This window comes from Geospiza fortis, unplaced genomic scaffold, assembly GCF_000277835.1.
Source record: "Geospiza fortis unplaced genomic scaffold, GeoFor_1.0 scaffold2, whole genome shotgun sequence".
NCBI lineage: Eukaryota > Metazoa > Chordata > Aves > Passeriformes > Thraupidae > Geospiza > Geospiza fortis.
In genome coordinates this window covers 1,388,656-1,407,126 of record NW_005054366.1, presented here as the reverse complement: position 1 = coordinate 1,407,126, position 18,471 = coordinate 1,388,656, and the positions used below count along the sequence as shown (strand labels likewise).

General features: G+C 47.7%; 1 protein-coding gene across 1 annotated transcript in view; it reads left to right on the top strand.

Moving 5' to 3' along the window:
• The window catches only part of IGDCC3 (immunoglobulin superfamily DCC subclass member 3), a 91,581-nt gene extending 76,467 nt beyond the window's left edge, over window positions 1–15,114 (top strand). Inside the window, exons 8-14 of the mRNA XM_031059655.1 lie at window positions 1,931–2,178; window positions 2,739–2,903; window positions 7,553–7,741; window positions 7,991–8,095; window positions 9,078–9,216; window positions 9,436–9,643; window positions 9,730–15,114. Of these exons, the coding sequence (XP_030915515.1) occupies window positions 1,931–2,178; window positions 2,739–2,903; window positions 7,553–7,741; window positions 7,991–8,095; window positions 9,078–9,216; window positions 9,436–9,643; window positions 9,730–9,894 (1,219 nt within the window). The 3' untranslated portion in view covers window positions 9,895–15,114. The remainder of the gene's footprint in view (window positions 1–1,930; window positions 2,179–2,738; window positions 2,904–7,552; window positions 7,742–7,990; window positions 8,096–9,077; window positions 9,217–9,435; window positions 9,644–9,729) is intronic.
• The last annotated feature ends 3,357 nt before the right edge of the window (window positions 15,115–18,471 follow it).

Below are 18,471 nucleotides of genomic sequence, written 5' to 3'. Positions count from 1 at the left end.
GGAGCTTAGGGCTGATTCTCGAAAATCACCGTATCAGCTGAAACCATCACATTTGATATTCCATTTACAATGTTTCCAAGGAAACAAAGGCACAGGACATAAATAGATGACTGTTAAACATTTGCTCACTCACCATGGCCCCCAATAATTTGCAAGGCAGAAATAGGAATGTTAAATCAACAGCAATAATAAATTTTAATATATGAAGACCAATATTTTGCTGCAATTAGAAGAAGCATTTGTTCTGACATACAGGCAGGCAGTGGCAGGTTATTTATCATTTCCACTTCCAGTGTTCAGTTTTTCATTTACATAAAAGGCAGCTTTGATTGCGGTTCCCAAAAAGCCTTGAAGTGCCCCCTGCATCAGCAGGGATGCTTGGGATTTACTCATGTGCAGTCAGGTTCCAGGTCCACCTAGAATTCACTTCAGGAGAAGAAAGTAATTTGTTTCTCCTTAGAAGCAAATAGTGGATGTGGATTTCATTAGGTTGGGGTAATTTCTTATAGAAAAGTAAGAAAAAACTCATGTGAGCTTCTGAAGTTTTTCCAAGGATGTCCTGTGTGTGAGAACACCCTCCCAGGAACAAAGGCATTGTAGGCAGATTTTACCATAACCTGAGCTGCTGTCTCAGAGTTGGGTAAAAAAACATCTCCAGTGTCAAATCTGCCTTTCCAGCTCCAGCCCAGAGCTGTTCCCAGTGGTGACAGTGACCATGCCATGCCTTAGAAGGGAGATACACTTGGTATTTATTTATTTATTTAGGAGGCCTTGTGTCTGATGGATTCACATCCTGAATCATGTTATTCCTTGGAGTGGAGCTTGGCTTGGAGTGGAGCTTTCATTGATGGGTCCCTGTTTGTGAGCAGATGTTATTAAGAAAAGCTGCTTTGCATGTTGAAATAGCAAGACAGAGCTCATGTGGCACACAATTATTTCTGAGTCAGTATTCACTGGTGTTGTTTTAAAGATATTGGGTGGTGCAACTTTTGAGCTGGCCCTGAACTTGCTCCGGTTTCCACAGCCATTGCTGGAGGGTCCTGCAGTGCAGAAAGGGCCTCCAATTCATGTGGCCACATGTACAAAGACTCTGGCTGTCCCTGTGCAGAGATGGCCACCATGCTCAGGAATGTGCTTATTTGGGAGGCTGGTACATGGCTGGCTTTTCCCCCTGCTTTAGGGATGTTTTCCAGGGTAGTCAGTGTCTGTCCTTTCTTGAATGGTGAAAACACCATCTAAACCTGATATGGAAGTCCCCAAGAGCAGGCTGGAAGAACTGCTCTGGTTGTTTCCCTGGAAGGCAGCAAGCTTTGATGCACAAGCATCAAAAATACACTCAGAGGTTCTGCAGACAGAAGCTGTGACTTGCTCATAAGCTTTGGCTTTTGGCTCATGGTGATGGTGTTTCTGGAAGTGCAGAAGAGGCAGCTGAGGCTATAACCCTGCTGGATAAATCAGCTAATCCCAGTGTCACCCTTAGACAGCTCTAATGTGCTATAATGCAATTAGAGCATCACCAGAGGGCTTTCTGGCTGTGTTTGATTGGACTTGGCTTAGCCTGGATGGGTCTCACTGGTGTGTACTGGAGATAAGCCAGTTAAAGCTGTTTTGGCTGTGGGGATGCACTTGCCACTGAGTTAGTTCTGTGGTGTGGCTGGGATCTTCCTGAACCCACACCTTTAGATCCTGCTGCTCCCTGTCCCACTCTGTGCCCACATCTGGCTATACTTGAACCACAGTATCTGCAGGTCGAGACAGATAATCTGCCCAGTCACAGGGAATGACACATCCACCACCTTCCCAAAAGCACCAGCCCATCGCTTCCTGGAAGCTTTCTGTGAAACAGAGGCTGTGAGATGCCTGCCATGGGAGCCAGCATGGGGACCATGGCAGTCAGTGTGACGCTTGTCCCTCTCATGTCCCCACACAGCACTCTCTCCATCTATGGGATCAACCAGGCGGATGAAGCCATCTACCAGTGCCTGGCTGAGAACAGCGCGGGCTCCACGCAGGCCAGCGCCCGCCTCACCGTGCTGTGGGCTGATGGGCTGCCCAGCCCTCCTCAGGGCGTGAGGGCAGAGACTGTCTCTGCAACCACCATCCAGGTGTCCTGGGAAAAGCCCCTGCAGAACACCAAGGAGATCATTGGCTACGTGCTGCACATCCGGAAAGCAGCAGGTACGGTGCTACACCCGCTGCCCAGAGCACCCTCATCCTTCCCATAATTCAGCAACACGGCCCACTGGGTAAAACTAGGTCTGCACTGTAGTGGTCCCTGCTGCCATCAGGGTTTTCCCTCACCTCCCTCACCTACCCTCACCTCTGAAGCGTAGAGATGAGGCTGTAAATACACTGTAAATACCTGCAAATACTAAATATATCATTGTAGTTATCAAAAGGGTGGGGAAGATGAAGCTCCATAGTCAAATCTTGCTGCCCATGTAGCTCTCTGGCAAAGCATGCAGAGATCACAGAATCAGAATCATAGAATGGTTTGGGTTAGAAGGGGCCTTAGGATCATCCAGTTCCAACACCTGCCACAGGCAGGAACATCTTCCACTAGATCAGGTTGCTCAAAGCTGTGTCCCAGCGTTACCAATTTCAATGGCCTAATGTAAGCAGAAATGTGTGTGAGCAGGTACATATTCACCCCAGGGACCAAACTGCCTGAAACATTTTTTCTCTTTACCTCTTACAAAGCCTAACAGCACTCAGTTCTCTCTCCCTTTGCATTTCAGACCCCGTAGAGATGGAGTACCAGGAGGCTGTTAGCAAGAGCACCTTCCAGCAGCTAGTGACTGATCTGGAGCCCTCGACCAGCTACAGCTTTTATATAAAGGCTTACACCTCGCGGGGTGCCAGCAAAGCCTCAGAAGTCACGGTGGTGAGCACGCTGGGGGAAGGTAAGGCACGCTTTGCGCAGGGACCCTCAGATGCCGACGCCCGCTGCGCGTAGCAGCAGCGCCGCTCACCCCGACACCGCCCCGCAGCGCTGTGCCACTGTAGCCTGTGGTGTTGCTGCTCCTTGTTCCTGCTGCTCCTCCTACTCTGGGATATTGTGTAAAACTCACTTGTATCCTTGCAGGGGGGTTAACTGATTAAACACAGCATCGCATCTCCCAGCTGATGTTGTAGCAGGGGGTGAGTGCAAACCTGCCTGGCCTCATGCATTGCAGCTGCTCTGGGCTGTTCCTAAACTCCTTGCTAAATGCAGACTTCCTGCTCAAGCAGCATCTCATCATCTTCCAGCAGCTCTGGTACTCACAGCTCTTACTTGATAAGTGCCACACTTTCAAAGATTTTATTACTTCTGCTCTATCCAGGGCAAATCACATCAGAGCTGAGCTGTCCTGACCTACAAATCCGTGCCCTGGAGCAGCTTTCTGTTTCAGTGGGAAGTTAGGGTGATCTCTAAGGCTTTTTTTTTTTTTCCTGACTTGGCCACTAGTTAGCCTCCCCAGTAAGACAGTGGGTGTTTTAATATCCTTGCACACAGGTACCAGGTAGAAACCACAGCCCCAGTGTGATATGTCAGTCAGAACTGGAAGAATGTTTTCCTAGAGACTCATCTATTTCTGAATCCTGGCTTGTCTCAGATATGGAGATTAATTTCCTAGGAATCATTCTTATGAACATTTAGTAATTATGAATTTCCAGCAGAGAGGGCCTTGGTGTGATGATGCTATTTAGGATCAAATGGGGGATCCAGTTCTCCTTCTGTTCTCAGCCCTTGCAGATATTCATTACAGAATTTAAGCAAAAATACCAGTAAATCCTCGCCCACTGGATTGTTGCTCTGCAAGTTTATTTTCCTTGATACTCTACAGGGAATCAGTCACCCTTGGAGTTTGTTTTTCCTCACAATTTAGAGGCAGAAGGATGGGCTGAGGCAAAGCTTGAAACTCCCTGACCCGATGCTCCAAGTTCAGCCCCAGGAGCTACGAGCCAGCCATGCTCTACAGAGCTTGGTGACTATGCAGTAGTCCAGGTCAAGTGAGAGAGGACTTTTTGTCATTATTACCTTCAATCATGACAGGAATAGTATCCTGATAATGGGATCATAAATTTCCTGGTTCTCTGAAGTTTAAGGTATCTCTGTCCTGCTATCCTTCTAAAAAGGCCTTGTCCTGTATAACAAAGCTTCAGGAATTAGCTCCCTGTCCTGGACAGACAAGCTGGCTTGGTTCAGATCACTCAACCCCAGCCTGTGTTTGCCTTGTAGGAAGGTAAAGAGATATTTACAAGGCCCAGCTCTGGGCCTTGTTTTGTTCAGTTTTCTTCACTCGGGTGCCTGTTGCCTTCTGCTCACAGAGGAGAGAGTGGCTCAGAGAGCCAGAGTCCAGTGGCTTTTGTCACCAAATTCAGGTTTCACTGCAGATTTGTCTCTTCTTATGGCCATGCCATTTTACCCTGTGCCCTCTCAACATGCACAGGAGAGCTGAGTCCCCCCTGAGCTCAGGGAGCCCCTGGATCTGTGCTAACAGCTTCAGAAAAGGATGGATTTTCCAAGATGCCATATCCAGCAGCCAGGGACAGCTCAGTGGAGCCAGGGCAGCAGAGATGCTGCCAGCTGGTCTGAGTGACCATGTTATGCTGGTATTGTTTGGAGCAGGAATATGAAATACTCTGCAGAAAAGAGAGGGTTACTTTTGGCTTGGGGCCATCAGCTTCTCAGGGCTGAGAGGGTGCTTGGCTGGAGCCTCTGATGCTTTCTGGAGACACAGTGCTCCTTCCTTTGTGCCAGTGCTGATTTTGGATGGAAAGTAGAGGGGAAGATGCTGTAGAGAAAGGACTCAAGTGAACCTTGTCCTCCTCACTCTCTGGGAAGGCCCTTCTGCCTCCTCCCTGTCGTTCTCCTTTATGCCGTTTCACAAATGCCATGGTATTTTAAATCTCAAACGCTCTCTGCTTCGTTAAGCAGCACACACTCCTTGTTCTTGTCTTTTAATGCTTTTTAGGGTTTTCTCCAGGACTTTTTGACATTTTTCTAGGATGAAGACTGTTCCTTTAGTCATCTTCGGCTAAAGACGCCTTCAAGAAGAAAGTTGAAATGACCTGGGGAAAATTCCAAACAGCACGGAAGAGGAAAACAAGTATCCCAGCCCTTAGCATGAGGGAGATGCCTCACTTATATTAGCTCCATATTATGTCTAATATCTACTTCTGTGAAGCACCTATCTGCTGGTGTGTGTACATACATTTACACACAGACAGATATATTCCATTGTATACACTTATTTGTGTAATCACATTATAAACAGCACGTGCATTCTGCAAGTGCCTATACCTATAATCAGTATTATACATACATATATATATATATACTCAAAGTTTGAATAAATACATTATATTCCATATTTTGAAGGAGAGATATTCTTGTGGTTTTTATTAAATGTAAGGCTCTGCAACCATAAAATAAAGCCAAGTCTTCACAAATCAGGATGGCCCACATCAGTGTTTCTTTGTCCAGGGGATAATGTGATAATTTCCCTTTCTGTGGTGTTTTCACCCGTGGCTGGAAAAGTGATGCTTTAAGCAAGTGTCCAACTTCTCAGAGTGGGGATTTTTGCCCTGGAGGGAATTGGGAGAATAAGAAAAAAGGAGTATTTATTTGGATTGCAAAAATACACAGCCTTGGGAGGAATGGCACATTCTGATATAAATAGAATTTACTCTGTGTTTTGCACCCAGGAATTGTTAAATTCAGCTTTGCCAGGAATGAAATGCACATCAGAATAAATCCTATCAAGAAGGAGTACTTCAGCCCATTTTTTTTCACAATGGCAGCACTCAAGCAGGATGAGATCTCATTTATGTGACCCAGAACCTTGGGTCTTTCCTCTTGAATCCACGTGGAGATGCGTGGCAGTCAGCAGGGACTTGTTCAGCTCCATGGGCTTCCTCAGAGGCCATCAAGCAAAGCCCCTGCAGCCTGAAGGAGGACATCACTTTGGGAAGAGACAGGATTGCCCAGACCCTCCTGCTCAGCTGGAGAGGCATCCATCCTTCCTCTAAATCTCATCATGGGAAAGCTTGAGCTCTCAGTACCCAGGAAAAGGCAAACAGTTGTGCTGTGCAGTTTTACTGTTAAATTGAGGAAATCCCCTTTTTAGCTCTCATCACTCTTCGACTGACATGGCCACGTTTCATCTGCTTTTCCCCATCACTCACTAATGGTTGTGCTGAACTCTGTGCCAAAGGCCAGGTTTGCACAGCTCATCCTAGAGTCCCTTTGGGGAGAAACAAGCCAGAAAGCAGCTTTGCTCCAGTGCAAGCCCAGCAAGCCTTGTATGTGGGAACTGCTGAGCTTGTAATCATGTGGGATGGCAAAAATAGCTCTACCTCAAAGCCTGGAGGCTGCTGGAGAAGTAGAGCTGTTCTGCTGGGTGATTTTGCTGTGGGGTGAGCTGAGCTTGGTGCCCAAAAACTTTTCTCCCTCCTGGTGCTGGAGCAGAGCCCTGGGCAGGGCAGGACAGAGCCTGTAGCACCTCATGCTTTGCATCTACTGGATGGTGCCAAAGGTTGGGGAACTGATGGGAGAGTTTAGCCTGGGGGTGTTTTGTGGAAATGAGAAAAAAATCAGCAGTGAAATGTCCTGCTGAGACATATCTGGTATTGGTGTGATCAGTGTAGAGAAAGGGAGGGAGGGGAAAACATGGACTGTGTGCTGCAGTGCTGCCCAGAGGCTGGGCTGGGGGCAGAGCCAGCTTTGGAAAACCCAGGTATCACAAGAAAATTGGCTTTAATTTGCAGATCTCTGCCTCTCAAGAAAGACCGATGGGGCAGGATGGGGCCAGGCAGAGTTTTGGGGGTCTGGAGAGGGACCCACTCTGCAGTACACCCCGAGAATAAGGGCAGGGTTTTGGGGCATTGACTGGAGCATGTTCCTGGTGGACTTTGCATCAGCAGCAGGGACATCTTCCCAGCTAACCCCCTGTGTGCCCCTCAGGCCAGGTAAGTGCCTGCCTCCCAAAACAAGCCAGCCCCAGCTGTGCAGGGATCTCAGGCTGCTCAGCTGTTTGGGGCTGTTGATGAAGATGCTCTGGTTCTCTCCTGAGTCTCCAGCACAGTCACCAATCTCCCTCCTAAAGCTGATGGGGAGAGCAAGCCCCCTGCATGCCAGTGCAGGTACCTAGAACACTTTTAAGATGGTGTCTCCAGCTCCATCCCTTCTGGTTCCTTCCTGCCAGGGACATTAATCACTCTGAAAGGTCTGTGCCTCAGGGTGAGGGCAAAAAATTGGAATTTGAGAACGTATTGCCAAAGTTGCTGCATTCCTACCCTGACCCGGCCAGACTGAGCATCATGTTGCAACCAAAGTGTAAAAGTACTTTCTGCTTGCTGATCTTAGCAGAGGGAGTCCTTGCAAACTCCTGCAGCTCCCTGAAGAAGTTAAAGCTGTTAAACCAGATTCTGGTCTGCTCAGATTTTTCTCAATCTCAGCTGGCACATTCTTTGGTGCAGTGACTGCAGGGAAAGGCTGCTGGGGAATTTCTCATCATGCAGACTGAAAAAGCACTTGCAACCCACTGTCTTTCTCTCTTTGTTTCAGTCCCAGCCATGCCATCCCTCTTTATTAAAGTCATTAACAGCACCACCGTGCAGGCAACGTGGGAGCCCTCCATCAAACTGGGCCAGCACGAAGGCTTCAAGCTGTATTACCGCAAAGTCCACCTCTCCCAGTACACGGGTCCAGTGCTCCTGGCCAGCAACATCACAGCCTACAACATCACTCACCTGGGTGAGTATGGTGACACCTTGATCCATGTCCCCTCCCCACCCTGTTGTGATTTGCAGGAGAGAGCTCCTGCAAATGTGTATCCCAATCCCTAAATGCTGCAGCTGTGCCACAGGTTTTGCATTCCCAGCAACAGGTTTGCAGCATCTTGTGTGTATTTGGTAAGATGTTCTTTTCCCAGATAAGCATCACTGTGGGAGATAAGGCTTATTGTGTAAACCTGAACTGTCCCTCCTGTGTCCCCCTGGGCAGATGCATCAGTGGTGTATGAAGTCAAGCTCCTCGCCTACAACCAGCACGGGGACGGAAACTCCACTGTCCGCTTCGTGTCCCTGAGGGAAACTGTGGAGAGGACAGGTGAGATGGGACCTGGGTCTCGCTGCTGGTTTGGGAAACAGCTCTGCAGGAAGGTGGTGAGGCCAAACACATCCTGCGTGCCCCCTGTGGCATTACCTTCATCTCACCTTCAGCCACTCATTTGTTTTCAGTATCACAAATAATGTTGAGGCAAAACTCTGCAGGGCTAAGAGCACCTGGATGGCTTTTTTACCAATGGGGGGAAGACAAACCAAATGTTTTGCACATGCCAGGTTTGTCCCCTAAGCTTGAGACAGAGGTGAGGCTATGAACATGAACAACCCCCAGTGCATAAGGTACCAGCTGCCATCCTCAGGTGAGATATGGTGCACTGAGCATCTCCTGGAGCTCTCCTGGATATTTTGCCCCTCACTGGTCAAAAGGGAGGACACGTGCCTTTGGAAAGGGAAGTGGCTGCAGAGTGTGAGCTCTGTATTACGTGGCAGCGAAGGAGAAACCTCTAGAGGGAATCCCTTAACTGATCACACCTTTCATATTCATCTATGTGTAAAAAACATCCTGCTGCTCTTGGAAGACTTTTAAGCCTCCAGTGGGAATATCTTCAAGAGATAGTTATTACCCTTCTGTCTGTGCTGGAGTAAATATTAATCTCACTGGCATCTGTCTACTCCATCAGGTTTCAGCCTGCTCTGGTGTGGTGCCTGCCTCTTACCTCCCACTTCAGCATGGGCTATTGCAAAAATTAACATCAGAGTAGGTTTTTTTCATTAATTGTGTCAGGTAATGGGGATGGTTCACTACAGATATTCCAGTCCTGTGCTTGCTGTGTCTCCCTTCCTGGGGTGCTGGGAGCAAGGGAGGTGCATAGGCAGGCAGTGAACCCCTGTTCCCGTGTGGTTCTCCTCTTCCCGTACACAACTCCCAGCACTGCCCAAGGCTCTGACTTTGGCTCTGGGCTCCCCAAAAGCCAGAGGAGCAATAAAAGAGTAGCACCACTGACCTATCCACCTTTTCCTGGCAGTGCTGAATCCTCCCTGTGACTGCATGAAGGACGAGCAGAACAACAAAACCTCCACAACCGGCATCATCATCGGGATCCACATCGGCATCACGTGCATCATATTCTGCATCCTCTTCCTTATGTTTGGGTACCGAGGAAGGTAGGGATGCTCGTGCCACTGCTCACACGGGGTGGTGGTCCCTGGTACTGTGAGTGTGCCCACCTGAGTCTTACATTCTCAGTGCAATGTTGGACTTTATAGGATGGATTGATGGATGAAGGAATGTAGCACAGGGAGAAGGCAGATGCCAGCCTGAGAGAAGGAACAGAGGATGAACCACCTCTCTCACTCTCAGGCTCCATCTCTTTTTTTTTTCAGGCTGCTGATGTGCAAAAATGTGCAGGAGCAGCTGTCAACCCCTCAGATCCCCCGGAGCCAGCGGAGTGCCACAGGCCTTGTCCTGAACGGGGCCACTCGTAGAGACAGGGATGACCGGGACTTGAATGGAAAGCAGCTGGATATGAATGAGCTGGAGAGGTTATTCCCAGCATCCCCATCCCAGGAGCAGCAGGAGAAGGGAATAACGGTAAGTTCAGCAGCATGGGAGCACACCTGGCTGCGCATGGGACAGCTGTCACTGTCACTGCATTGTCCCCTTCTCTCTCTCTCCAGTCGGCTCACAGCCTGTCAGCCCCTCATGATGAAACCCAGATCTCCACACTCCCTCTGGATGAGTTCAGCATCATTGAGGAGCAGCCAGACCCCCTCCCAAAAAACCCCCATGCCAGCAGTCCTGCTGCTCCAGCTCCCAACCACGGTTCTGCCAATGAAGGATAAAACTGCCAAGACTCAAAGCCTCTTGTAGGAGTTACCAGAAACCAAACCCACGGCTGGTGATGTCTTTACGAGTTGTCAATCTCAGGTCAATTGAAGATTTCTACGGTCTGATTGTTATTTTTTTGTTTTGCTTTATTTTTATATATATATATAAATATATATATATATATATGTATACAGCCTTTTGGAAACTCTGTGAAGTTTATCTTTCTGACCTCTCTTGAGCCTCTCAATGTGTTTCTTCCAATGATGGCTGTCTGGAGACTGGTCACGATGGATTTTCCCCGCAGCTGCTACGTAACAGACTCCTTGGCAGAGTTTGGCAAACTCTCCAGTCTCTGACAGACTGGGGATACAGTGGAGCCCCCATCTCTTGGCATCCCAGACTTTCTCCTGATCAGCAGCTTTAGGACTACTTTTTGGATCTATTTTTATTTCCAGAAGACTGGATTTGGAAAAACCCTTCTAACTGGACTCCAAAAATTGAGCCTAGGAAGGCTGTCTCTCCGTGGATTTGATGATTTTGTACACTTTTGCTATTTCTCAGGATACTTTTTTTGCTGATTGACTCTAAATAATATGAAAAAAAAAAGGAAAAAAAAAGAGTGTGTGTGTGTCAAAGGATGCCTGAGGGCTACTGAAAGACTTGGACAGACAACTCGAGTGAACTCAGAACCTACCTCAACCGGAATGAATGTCTTCTGGGAAGCAGAAATACCTTCGTCTTCCTTTGTGTTCAAACAAACAAGTAGCATAGCACTTGGTCAGTACAAGCATGGTCCTACCTCAGCAGTCACGCTCTGTACCCGCCACCTTGGTGGCTTCCTTGTTGTCGTTCCCATGTAAAGCACTTCCAAACCTTTGAAAGCAATGTTCTACCTCAAGTGTGAGAGAAATTCGTGTGTGTGTGTGTGTGTGTGTGTGTGTGTGTGTGTGTGTGTGTGTCCTCCCCTCTCCCTCAATTCCTGCCTCTCCCACCCAGCCCCACATGAAGCACGATGCTTCACTGGTGTTATGAGCTTTACTTTTGGGGGCTCCAGTGTGATTTTGTGTGGCGGAGATTTGTGTTGTGGTTTTTTACTTTAAAGATTGTTGGGGCTGTCACAGATACGCAGCGTGATGCCCTGTGGCTCCCTGGCACCACTGCCTTCTAGGGCTGATTTGGGCACTGGTCCATCCTAGGTTTGAAGGGACGGGGTACTCAGATTCCAGTGCTGGGGCTAGAGCACTCTTCTGCCGCATCAGTGTGCTGCTCCCCAAGGCTGATTCCCAGCAGGATGATCTATGGCGTGTGCTGGCACAAGCAGCACAACACACCCTTGGGAGGTGGGAACCTGGACATCACTGTCTTGTCCCAAAGCCCACCCTGCTATCAGGAGCACCTGTGGGGAAACCCCAATAGAGCACTTCCCCAGTAGAGCACTTGAGATGCTACTGAGCTGCCCCCAGCTCCTCCAGCGCCATTCCAGCCACAGAACGTCCAAAGGATGAGTGGAGCCAAAAAAGGCTTGGTTCCTTGGGAGGGACAAGGCAAGGAGGATGCTGGGGGCTGCCAGAGCTGCCCCTTCCCCATGCCCATGGTGGGCAGAGGAGCTCCTGACACCAAAGAGAGGGTTTATCCCCTCCAGAGATCAACCACCAATGTGACACTGTGGAGGTTGGGTTGTCCTGGCATGGTGCAGCCTTGTGAGTCAGTGTGTGACCAGCATCGCCCATGGGTGAGATGGGGGCACACACAGGGGACAGGGACACCAGGTGCCAGCTGGTGACAGAGGGCAGCCCTTTCCCTGCTGTGTGAGGTGGTTAAATCCAGGCAAATGCGAAGGTTTGATCTCTTTGTGTATGTGATGGTAAATCAAACGTTGCTGTATTTGCAAGGACAGTGAACAGAATCAGGAAAGGAAATTAGTTTAAGTTTTTTAAAAGTATGAATTATATTTTTTAAATGGTACCAGTGGGAGAGTCCCTTGTGTCAAAAACACGCCCATCACCTGCCCAGCTGGCAATGGGATGCAACCAATGGCTGTGTAAATAGTACAATATACAGGAGGCTGAGCAAATGCCTCTTCCCTGAGCTGAGTCCTGGTGCTGGCAGGGTTATCTGGGAGCAGGACTCTGTCCTCATCCAGCTTGGCCCAAGAAGATGTAATGGCACCAACCTCAAGAGCAAGGAGCTGTTCAGGCTCAGTGTTCCTAGCCCTCTTCCATTAAAATTCATCCTCCTGTAGACATCATGCAGAACAGAAAAGATGCAAAGGGTTACATTTTGGCATTAACACCCCCAAACAGCCTTTCCCCACCCCACCAAAGAGGCTAAATGGGCTGTCAGACGATCCCTGCTCACACCTGTGAGCTGGACCTGGAGACAGCCTGCGGAGGCACTGTGGGGGGACAGCGCTGTGTGAGACCAAGGGCACAGCCCACCCCACCACAGGAGCCAGGGAATGCTGCGGTTAGGGCAAGGCAGGAGGGAGGAGAAGACACCAAACAGCTCAAGTTATAACCTCATATCAAAGACAACCCGATCCCCTCCTGCCATCCTGCTCCCACTCCAGCCCAGTTTCTCTTTTTATTGTTTTTTTCATGTGTGTAACGCCGCCGTTCACATTGAATAAGTACCGTTGCCAAAGTGAACACAGAACCTAGAGTAGTGTTCAGCTCAGACTTCCTGGAGCTGTGAACATGCTATTAATTTAATATCATATTATTGTGATATTGTAATAGTAACAAGTATTTGTCACTACTTCCTTTTATTAAAGGGAAATTCTGTGCCATTTGACTAGTTGGAATACAATAGTATGTCAAGAATAGAGTTTTTTCTTTTGTTGTTTTTAATTATGCAGAAACATGGTGGCTTAAACCAATGCAGATTCTGTGTTGGTTTGAGATGGTTGAAGATGGATGTAAATCTTTAAAGACTATTTTTTAGATGTTTAGCTTTTTCTCTTTTTTGGGGTTTCTTTTCTGCTCTTATCAATTCGTACCATTGGAACCAAACACAGACAGTTGTGGCAGCTCAGTCCCTGAAGGGATGAGGCTGAAGTCTGGTGATCCATGAGGATCCATGGTCTTCCCTAAATTATCTAAGTCCACCAAACTGGGCAAAAAAACACACTCAAAATTACATATTGGCTTTGTGCCTCTGGCTGCCACTGGAAAAGCTGGAAAAGCGACACATAACAGCCCCACTGGCTGTACTGCAGTGCTTGAACAGGGCTGGAGGCAAAACTGTCCCAACCCAAAACTTGGAAAAACATCACCTAGCGAATGTCTGGCTCTGCATCTGTGAAATGAGGAGGAAAAAAGAATTAAAACAAGAGCTTGTGTTTGGTTTCAGCATGGGGGACAGTCTGTCCTTCGTTCATCCAAACTGCTGCCCTGGTTTTGAAGGAAACTGATGGACTTTTATTCTGTGCTCAGGGCACAGTTGTACCTGGGTAGACACGTTGTATTTGGGTGCATTTGGGACAGCAGGTCCCCGTGTGTGGCAGATGGGCTGTGCCACAGGAAAGGGGTCACGGCATCATTTGCTCTCCCTAGACCAGAGGCTGAGGCAGCCAGACAGTCCCAGGGTGGTTCCCAGGGCCTTTCACCATCAGCGCCCACCTGCCAGCCAAGGGCAGCATTCCCTTCACTCCCTTTACACACCACAACATTTAAGGAACAGCTTGCCAGGTTTCTTATTCCTTTTTTTTCCCCCAACTTTTTGCTGATGGGAGGAATCAGTTCTACCCAGAGATAGAACCACTGGATGACGGGCAGGTGTTGGATCCAGTGCAAACTGCTGGAAACTGCCTGTGTTTGGGGTAGGAATTGATCCTACAGTATTTTTCAAATAATTACACTAATTCAACCTGTTGCCTTTTCTCAGCCGATCCCAAAAACCCTCTTATTTTCTGGCTGTGGTGAGATGAAATAATAGGAAGAAATAAATATCCAAAAGCTGATTTTTTTTTTTTTTTGGTAACCCATAATGGGCACAACCTATTCTTGGAGATCTCAAGTTAACCAGAGATGGCTGCTTCCTCAGGGATAGTATCCACATTGTCTTTAGTTGAACAGGGAATAGTTTTATGCTGTGACAGGGTATTTTCACACTGTTGATTCAGGTATTTATTTGTCTATCATTATCTTTCTTCTTCCTCGTTTTGTAAAGGGGCTGATACATTTAAGTGCTGGACCAGTTTGGGAATTTTAAAGCTTCCACCCAAAATTATACAAAGGGACTGTAGGTTTTAAATTATTGACAATAAGAGGAGAGAAGCTACGAAGTGTTGTTGCCTCTGGATAGTGAAGGGAAGAGTTTTGCTGCCTGTGGGAGTGTTCCTCTGGAGTAGCCATCCCATGGCATTTCAGGGGGGATCAGTGCAGTGTCTGAGCCCCCTCTGACAGCACTTAAGTCTGGGAAAATTGGTTAGAAAAAAGGAAATTAAAAGCTTATGAAAACAAAGGGGGGGAGCTCCTCACTTCATCTGTGCAAACAGTGTGTGGAAATCTATCCGTCCCCGTGCGCGCCGGAGCAGGCAGGTTACAGATCCCATCGAGCAACTTGATGCCAGCTCATTTATTTCCCTCACCCGCCAAATTAAAAAAAGGGAAAGGAAAAGGAAGGTGCCTGGGCTGGAGCTGCGGGCAGGGAGATGGGGAGGAGTGAAGCACCAGCACCCCCGGGCGAAAGCGCTGCTGGCACAGGGCCATGGCACTGAAAGCCCTGGAACACTGGGAATCAGGGAAATGGCTCCAGGCTTACTCCAAGGGCAGAGCCTGGGCTTAGGCATCGTGTGGCAAGAAGGGACGGGGCCGGTGCGAAGCCCAGCGAGTCGGGGACAAGCCTGATTTCACGGGGCTTTGGATCAGGGTCTCACTTAAAAAGCAAAGAGGGATTTGTACTTTGATCCTATTTCCATCACTTCAACTTGCAATATCTTTACGTTTGTAAGAAAGTCATAATAAAACCAATGCTAAACCTTTGTCCCAGTCCTTTTTGGGAATCAACTGTTAGCAGTAATACTAAAAACCCAAATTGCAAAGCACTTTTCTACTGTTTATTTTCTACCTTTCTTGCTTTGAACTGTCGTGATATTGAAATCCCACTGATCCCACGATTGTTAGCTCTGTATTAAAAAAATAATAATAACACCCAGGTTTTTTGTAGTTTGCTCTGTTTAGATTTTAGCCTGTGGCTACTTGTACAAGGAAAATAAAACTAGACTAAATGAGCCTGTGTGGAGCTTTTCTTTTCATATGCAGGGCTGTGGTGTGGGGATCGTTCAGGGCAACTTGGGGCATCCCATTTCAGTGGTGATGAATCTGGCTCCTCTCAAAGAGCAGCTTCCAAAATTCAGCATTTAAGGGCTGAGGGGTTTTTATTCTGATGCTTTGCTCACAAACTCCAGCCAAGCCATCAGCAGAGCCCTGCTGGAGCATGGGGGCTCTTTGGGAGCCGGGTGAGATGAGACCTCTAGGGTCACAGTGTGACACCTGTGCTTAGAAGTGCAAATCAATTTCCAATTAATCTTGGCTCTTGCTCAGCTATTGCTGCAGCTGTTTTTCCCATTGCCTGCAGCACTAAGGGTGGGGAGGCCGTGGCACAATTGCCCAGAGAAGCTGTGGCTGCCGCATCCCTGAAATATCTAAGGTCAGACTGGATGGGGCTTGGAACACCCTGGGATAGAGGAAGGTGTCCCTGCCCATGGCAGGAGGTGGGAACAGAATGATTATCAAGATCCCTTCCAATCCAAACCATTCTGGGATTCTAAGATGCATCCTTGCCCCAAAATGGGCTGTGAACCATGAGCCACCCTCCTGCCACTGTCCTGTGTGCTGCTTCTGCTGCCCTTGATGCCAAAGGACAGGCAAAGTAGAGGCTGTGGGGAATGAAGGAGCGAGAGTGAGCCCAGCAGCTCTTTCTAAAGGGGTTTCAATAAGCAGGTGAGTAAAAAGTTGCTTCAAACAACTCCCCGAAGCTCTCGGAACAGCTAAATTGCAGCATGGATTGTCTAAATATATACTTCATAATAAATACCAGCATAAAACTGATTTTATTTCCCAGTGGCAATGCAAGAGGTGAAAAAAAGATCAGAGTGGGCTCACTCGGGGGATTTTCATGTAAGTTCAGTGAAATCTGGTATTGTAGATAGCAGCTGCAGAGTCAAGGTATTGTATAGAGCTTGTGGCTTTCATTAAAAAGGACTTTCCCTGCCTTCATGGCAATAAAAAAATGGTTTGACAATATTAATCTGAAGTCTTAGAAACTAAGGAAATAAAAAACCCCAAGCAATACGTTTAAATCACTTTGATTTTGGGCTGTTGGAAATATTAAGAGCCCTCAAAAAACCCCTACTTGAGTGCTTAAAACTCGTCTTTACTAGAAACAATCTCCTTTTGACCACCTGCATTCAAATTTCTGCTGGAAACGTCTCAAATCAACTCTTCAGCTACAGAAACACTAAAAAAAAATTAAGTTGGGTGTTTTCAGTTCCAAACACCGCGTTCCTGCCTCAGATTTCGCTGGAGATGTTACTGCTAATGTCCTAGTTATAACCCTGCCAAAACAGGAGAATTTATAATATCCCATAAAGCCCTAACTATTAGAAAGGTCATTTTGGCATTAATACCACTCGGGCATCACCGCTTCATTTGCTGACACTTTTACAGAGCCGCGCTTGATTCCAGCACGGCTGCTGTAAAACCTTTACAGCAATGGCCTAAGCCTCCAAATATCATCTTAAAAATCAAGAGCTGGAACATCTTCATCAGCAGGTGCAGGCGGCTTGGAAAGTGTCTGCTCTCTCTCAGTGTGGGGTTCCCCAAAATCCAGGGTGAGCACCACCCCCCACTGCTCCAGGAGGGATTTATTCCTCAGATCTTACCTCCAGCCCTGTTATTCCCAGCACCTTCAGACCCCACCAGTGCTTACTGCCCTGGCTAAATTAAAAGTCTCCTAATTTCATGCAAAATTACCAACCCCTTGCCTTGCCCAGAAAGCCATTTCCTTAGTGCTAAAATAGCTAAATTAGTCTTGCTCGGCCTCGTAAAGGAGCTTGTCTTGTTTATTGAGCGATAAATATAAAGGTACAGTAACTAAATTCATCAGTCCCTAAATGCAGCCGTTGGGAATGGCCATTTCCACCATCCAATCTACGGCTGCATGAATATTTCAGAGTCCTTTTTCCCTTGGGTGCTCACCTTATCTCTGGAGCCTGGATATTATTTTCTGCTTTTCAGCTTTTTGGATGTATTGGAGGAAATGTCATTATTTGGACCTGGGTGGATTACAGTTGACTTTCCTAAGCCAATTTATATTGGCAAGCTGCTGTTTTTAAAAACCCCTATAAATCACTCCCATGAATTTTAATAATATAACGTGGTTTCAAACATGCTCCCTTAATACGTGACACACTATTACAGCCGGCAATCGCTCCTCGGGTTGTGAACTCCGTTTTACCGTCACCTTCAGCGAGCGCCGCGGGGGACGAGCGATGCCTCGGCCAGAATCATGGGCATACCCATTCCTGCCCCAAATACCTTGTCATTGCAGTGACTGCAACTTAACAGTGAGACCTTAGAGATGCTGGCACAGAAATCATGGGGGACTATTTGCTGATATTTCCCTAAATAAAGATACAAGATCCCCACCCAGACTGCAGCTCCAGGCTGGGATTTGTGGCTCCAACTGGTCCATGAACTCCCACATGCCAGGAAACAAGGCTATGCCTCCTCATCACCTATGGACTTATTCTGATGAGCTCTGTCCTCCTCTTGTGCAAATTATATTCATTTTATTCCCATCCCCATTGCAACAACTCCATGGTGTCTGCCAGCTCTCAAGGGGTGTCTGTCAGTGGAGAGTGTACTCCTGGCCAGAAGAGAAAGGGATAAGGAATAAAAGCCAGGGCAAAGGAGAGACCTTAGGAGACCTTTGATCCGTGGATCATATGGAGGGACTGATGATGGGCTTTGGTGCCCCACTGGTGGCACTGGTGATGCGCCCACTGGAGAGCTGCTTGTTCACGTTGCTTGGTGTTAGTTGTATGGAACCAAAACATAAGAATATTCCAACCCTGGAAGTGTCCAAGGCCAGCTTGGAGCAGTCTGGTCTAGTGGAAGGTGTCCCTGCCCATGGCAGGGGGTTGGAACTGGATGGTCTTTATGGTCTCTTCCAACTGAAACTAGTCTGTGATTCTGTGAATATAATAAGAACATCTGCAAGAAAGAGGATCTTTAAGGGATGGATCATTTACAAGCAGGGAAAAAAAATAATGAGTCAGTCTTTGCTTTTTGGCTTCCAAAAGCAGTGAGGGCTCCCCAGCACAGGATGCAGCAGGATGGGGGTAAAGGGGGTGTAAGGACCTCCTCAGACCTTGCCACTGCCTGCTCGGCTGCTCCCAGCACCACTGAGACCCAAAGCAATCCCTGGTTTAATATTCTTGGGAGGAAAAAATAAAAATCCCGTTTGTGCAGGGAGCAAACAGGCTTTTCAAAGGCTTTAGCTGTGATGATTTCCCCTGAAATGTTGTCACGTTCATCATTAATCTATTTTTTCCCTTTTCTGTAACTTAACCTGCGACAAGCCGA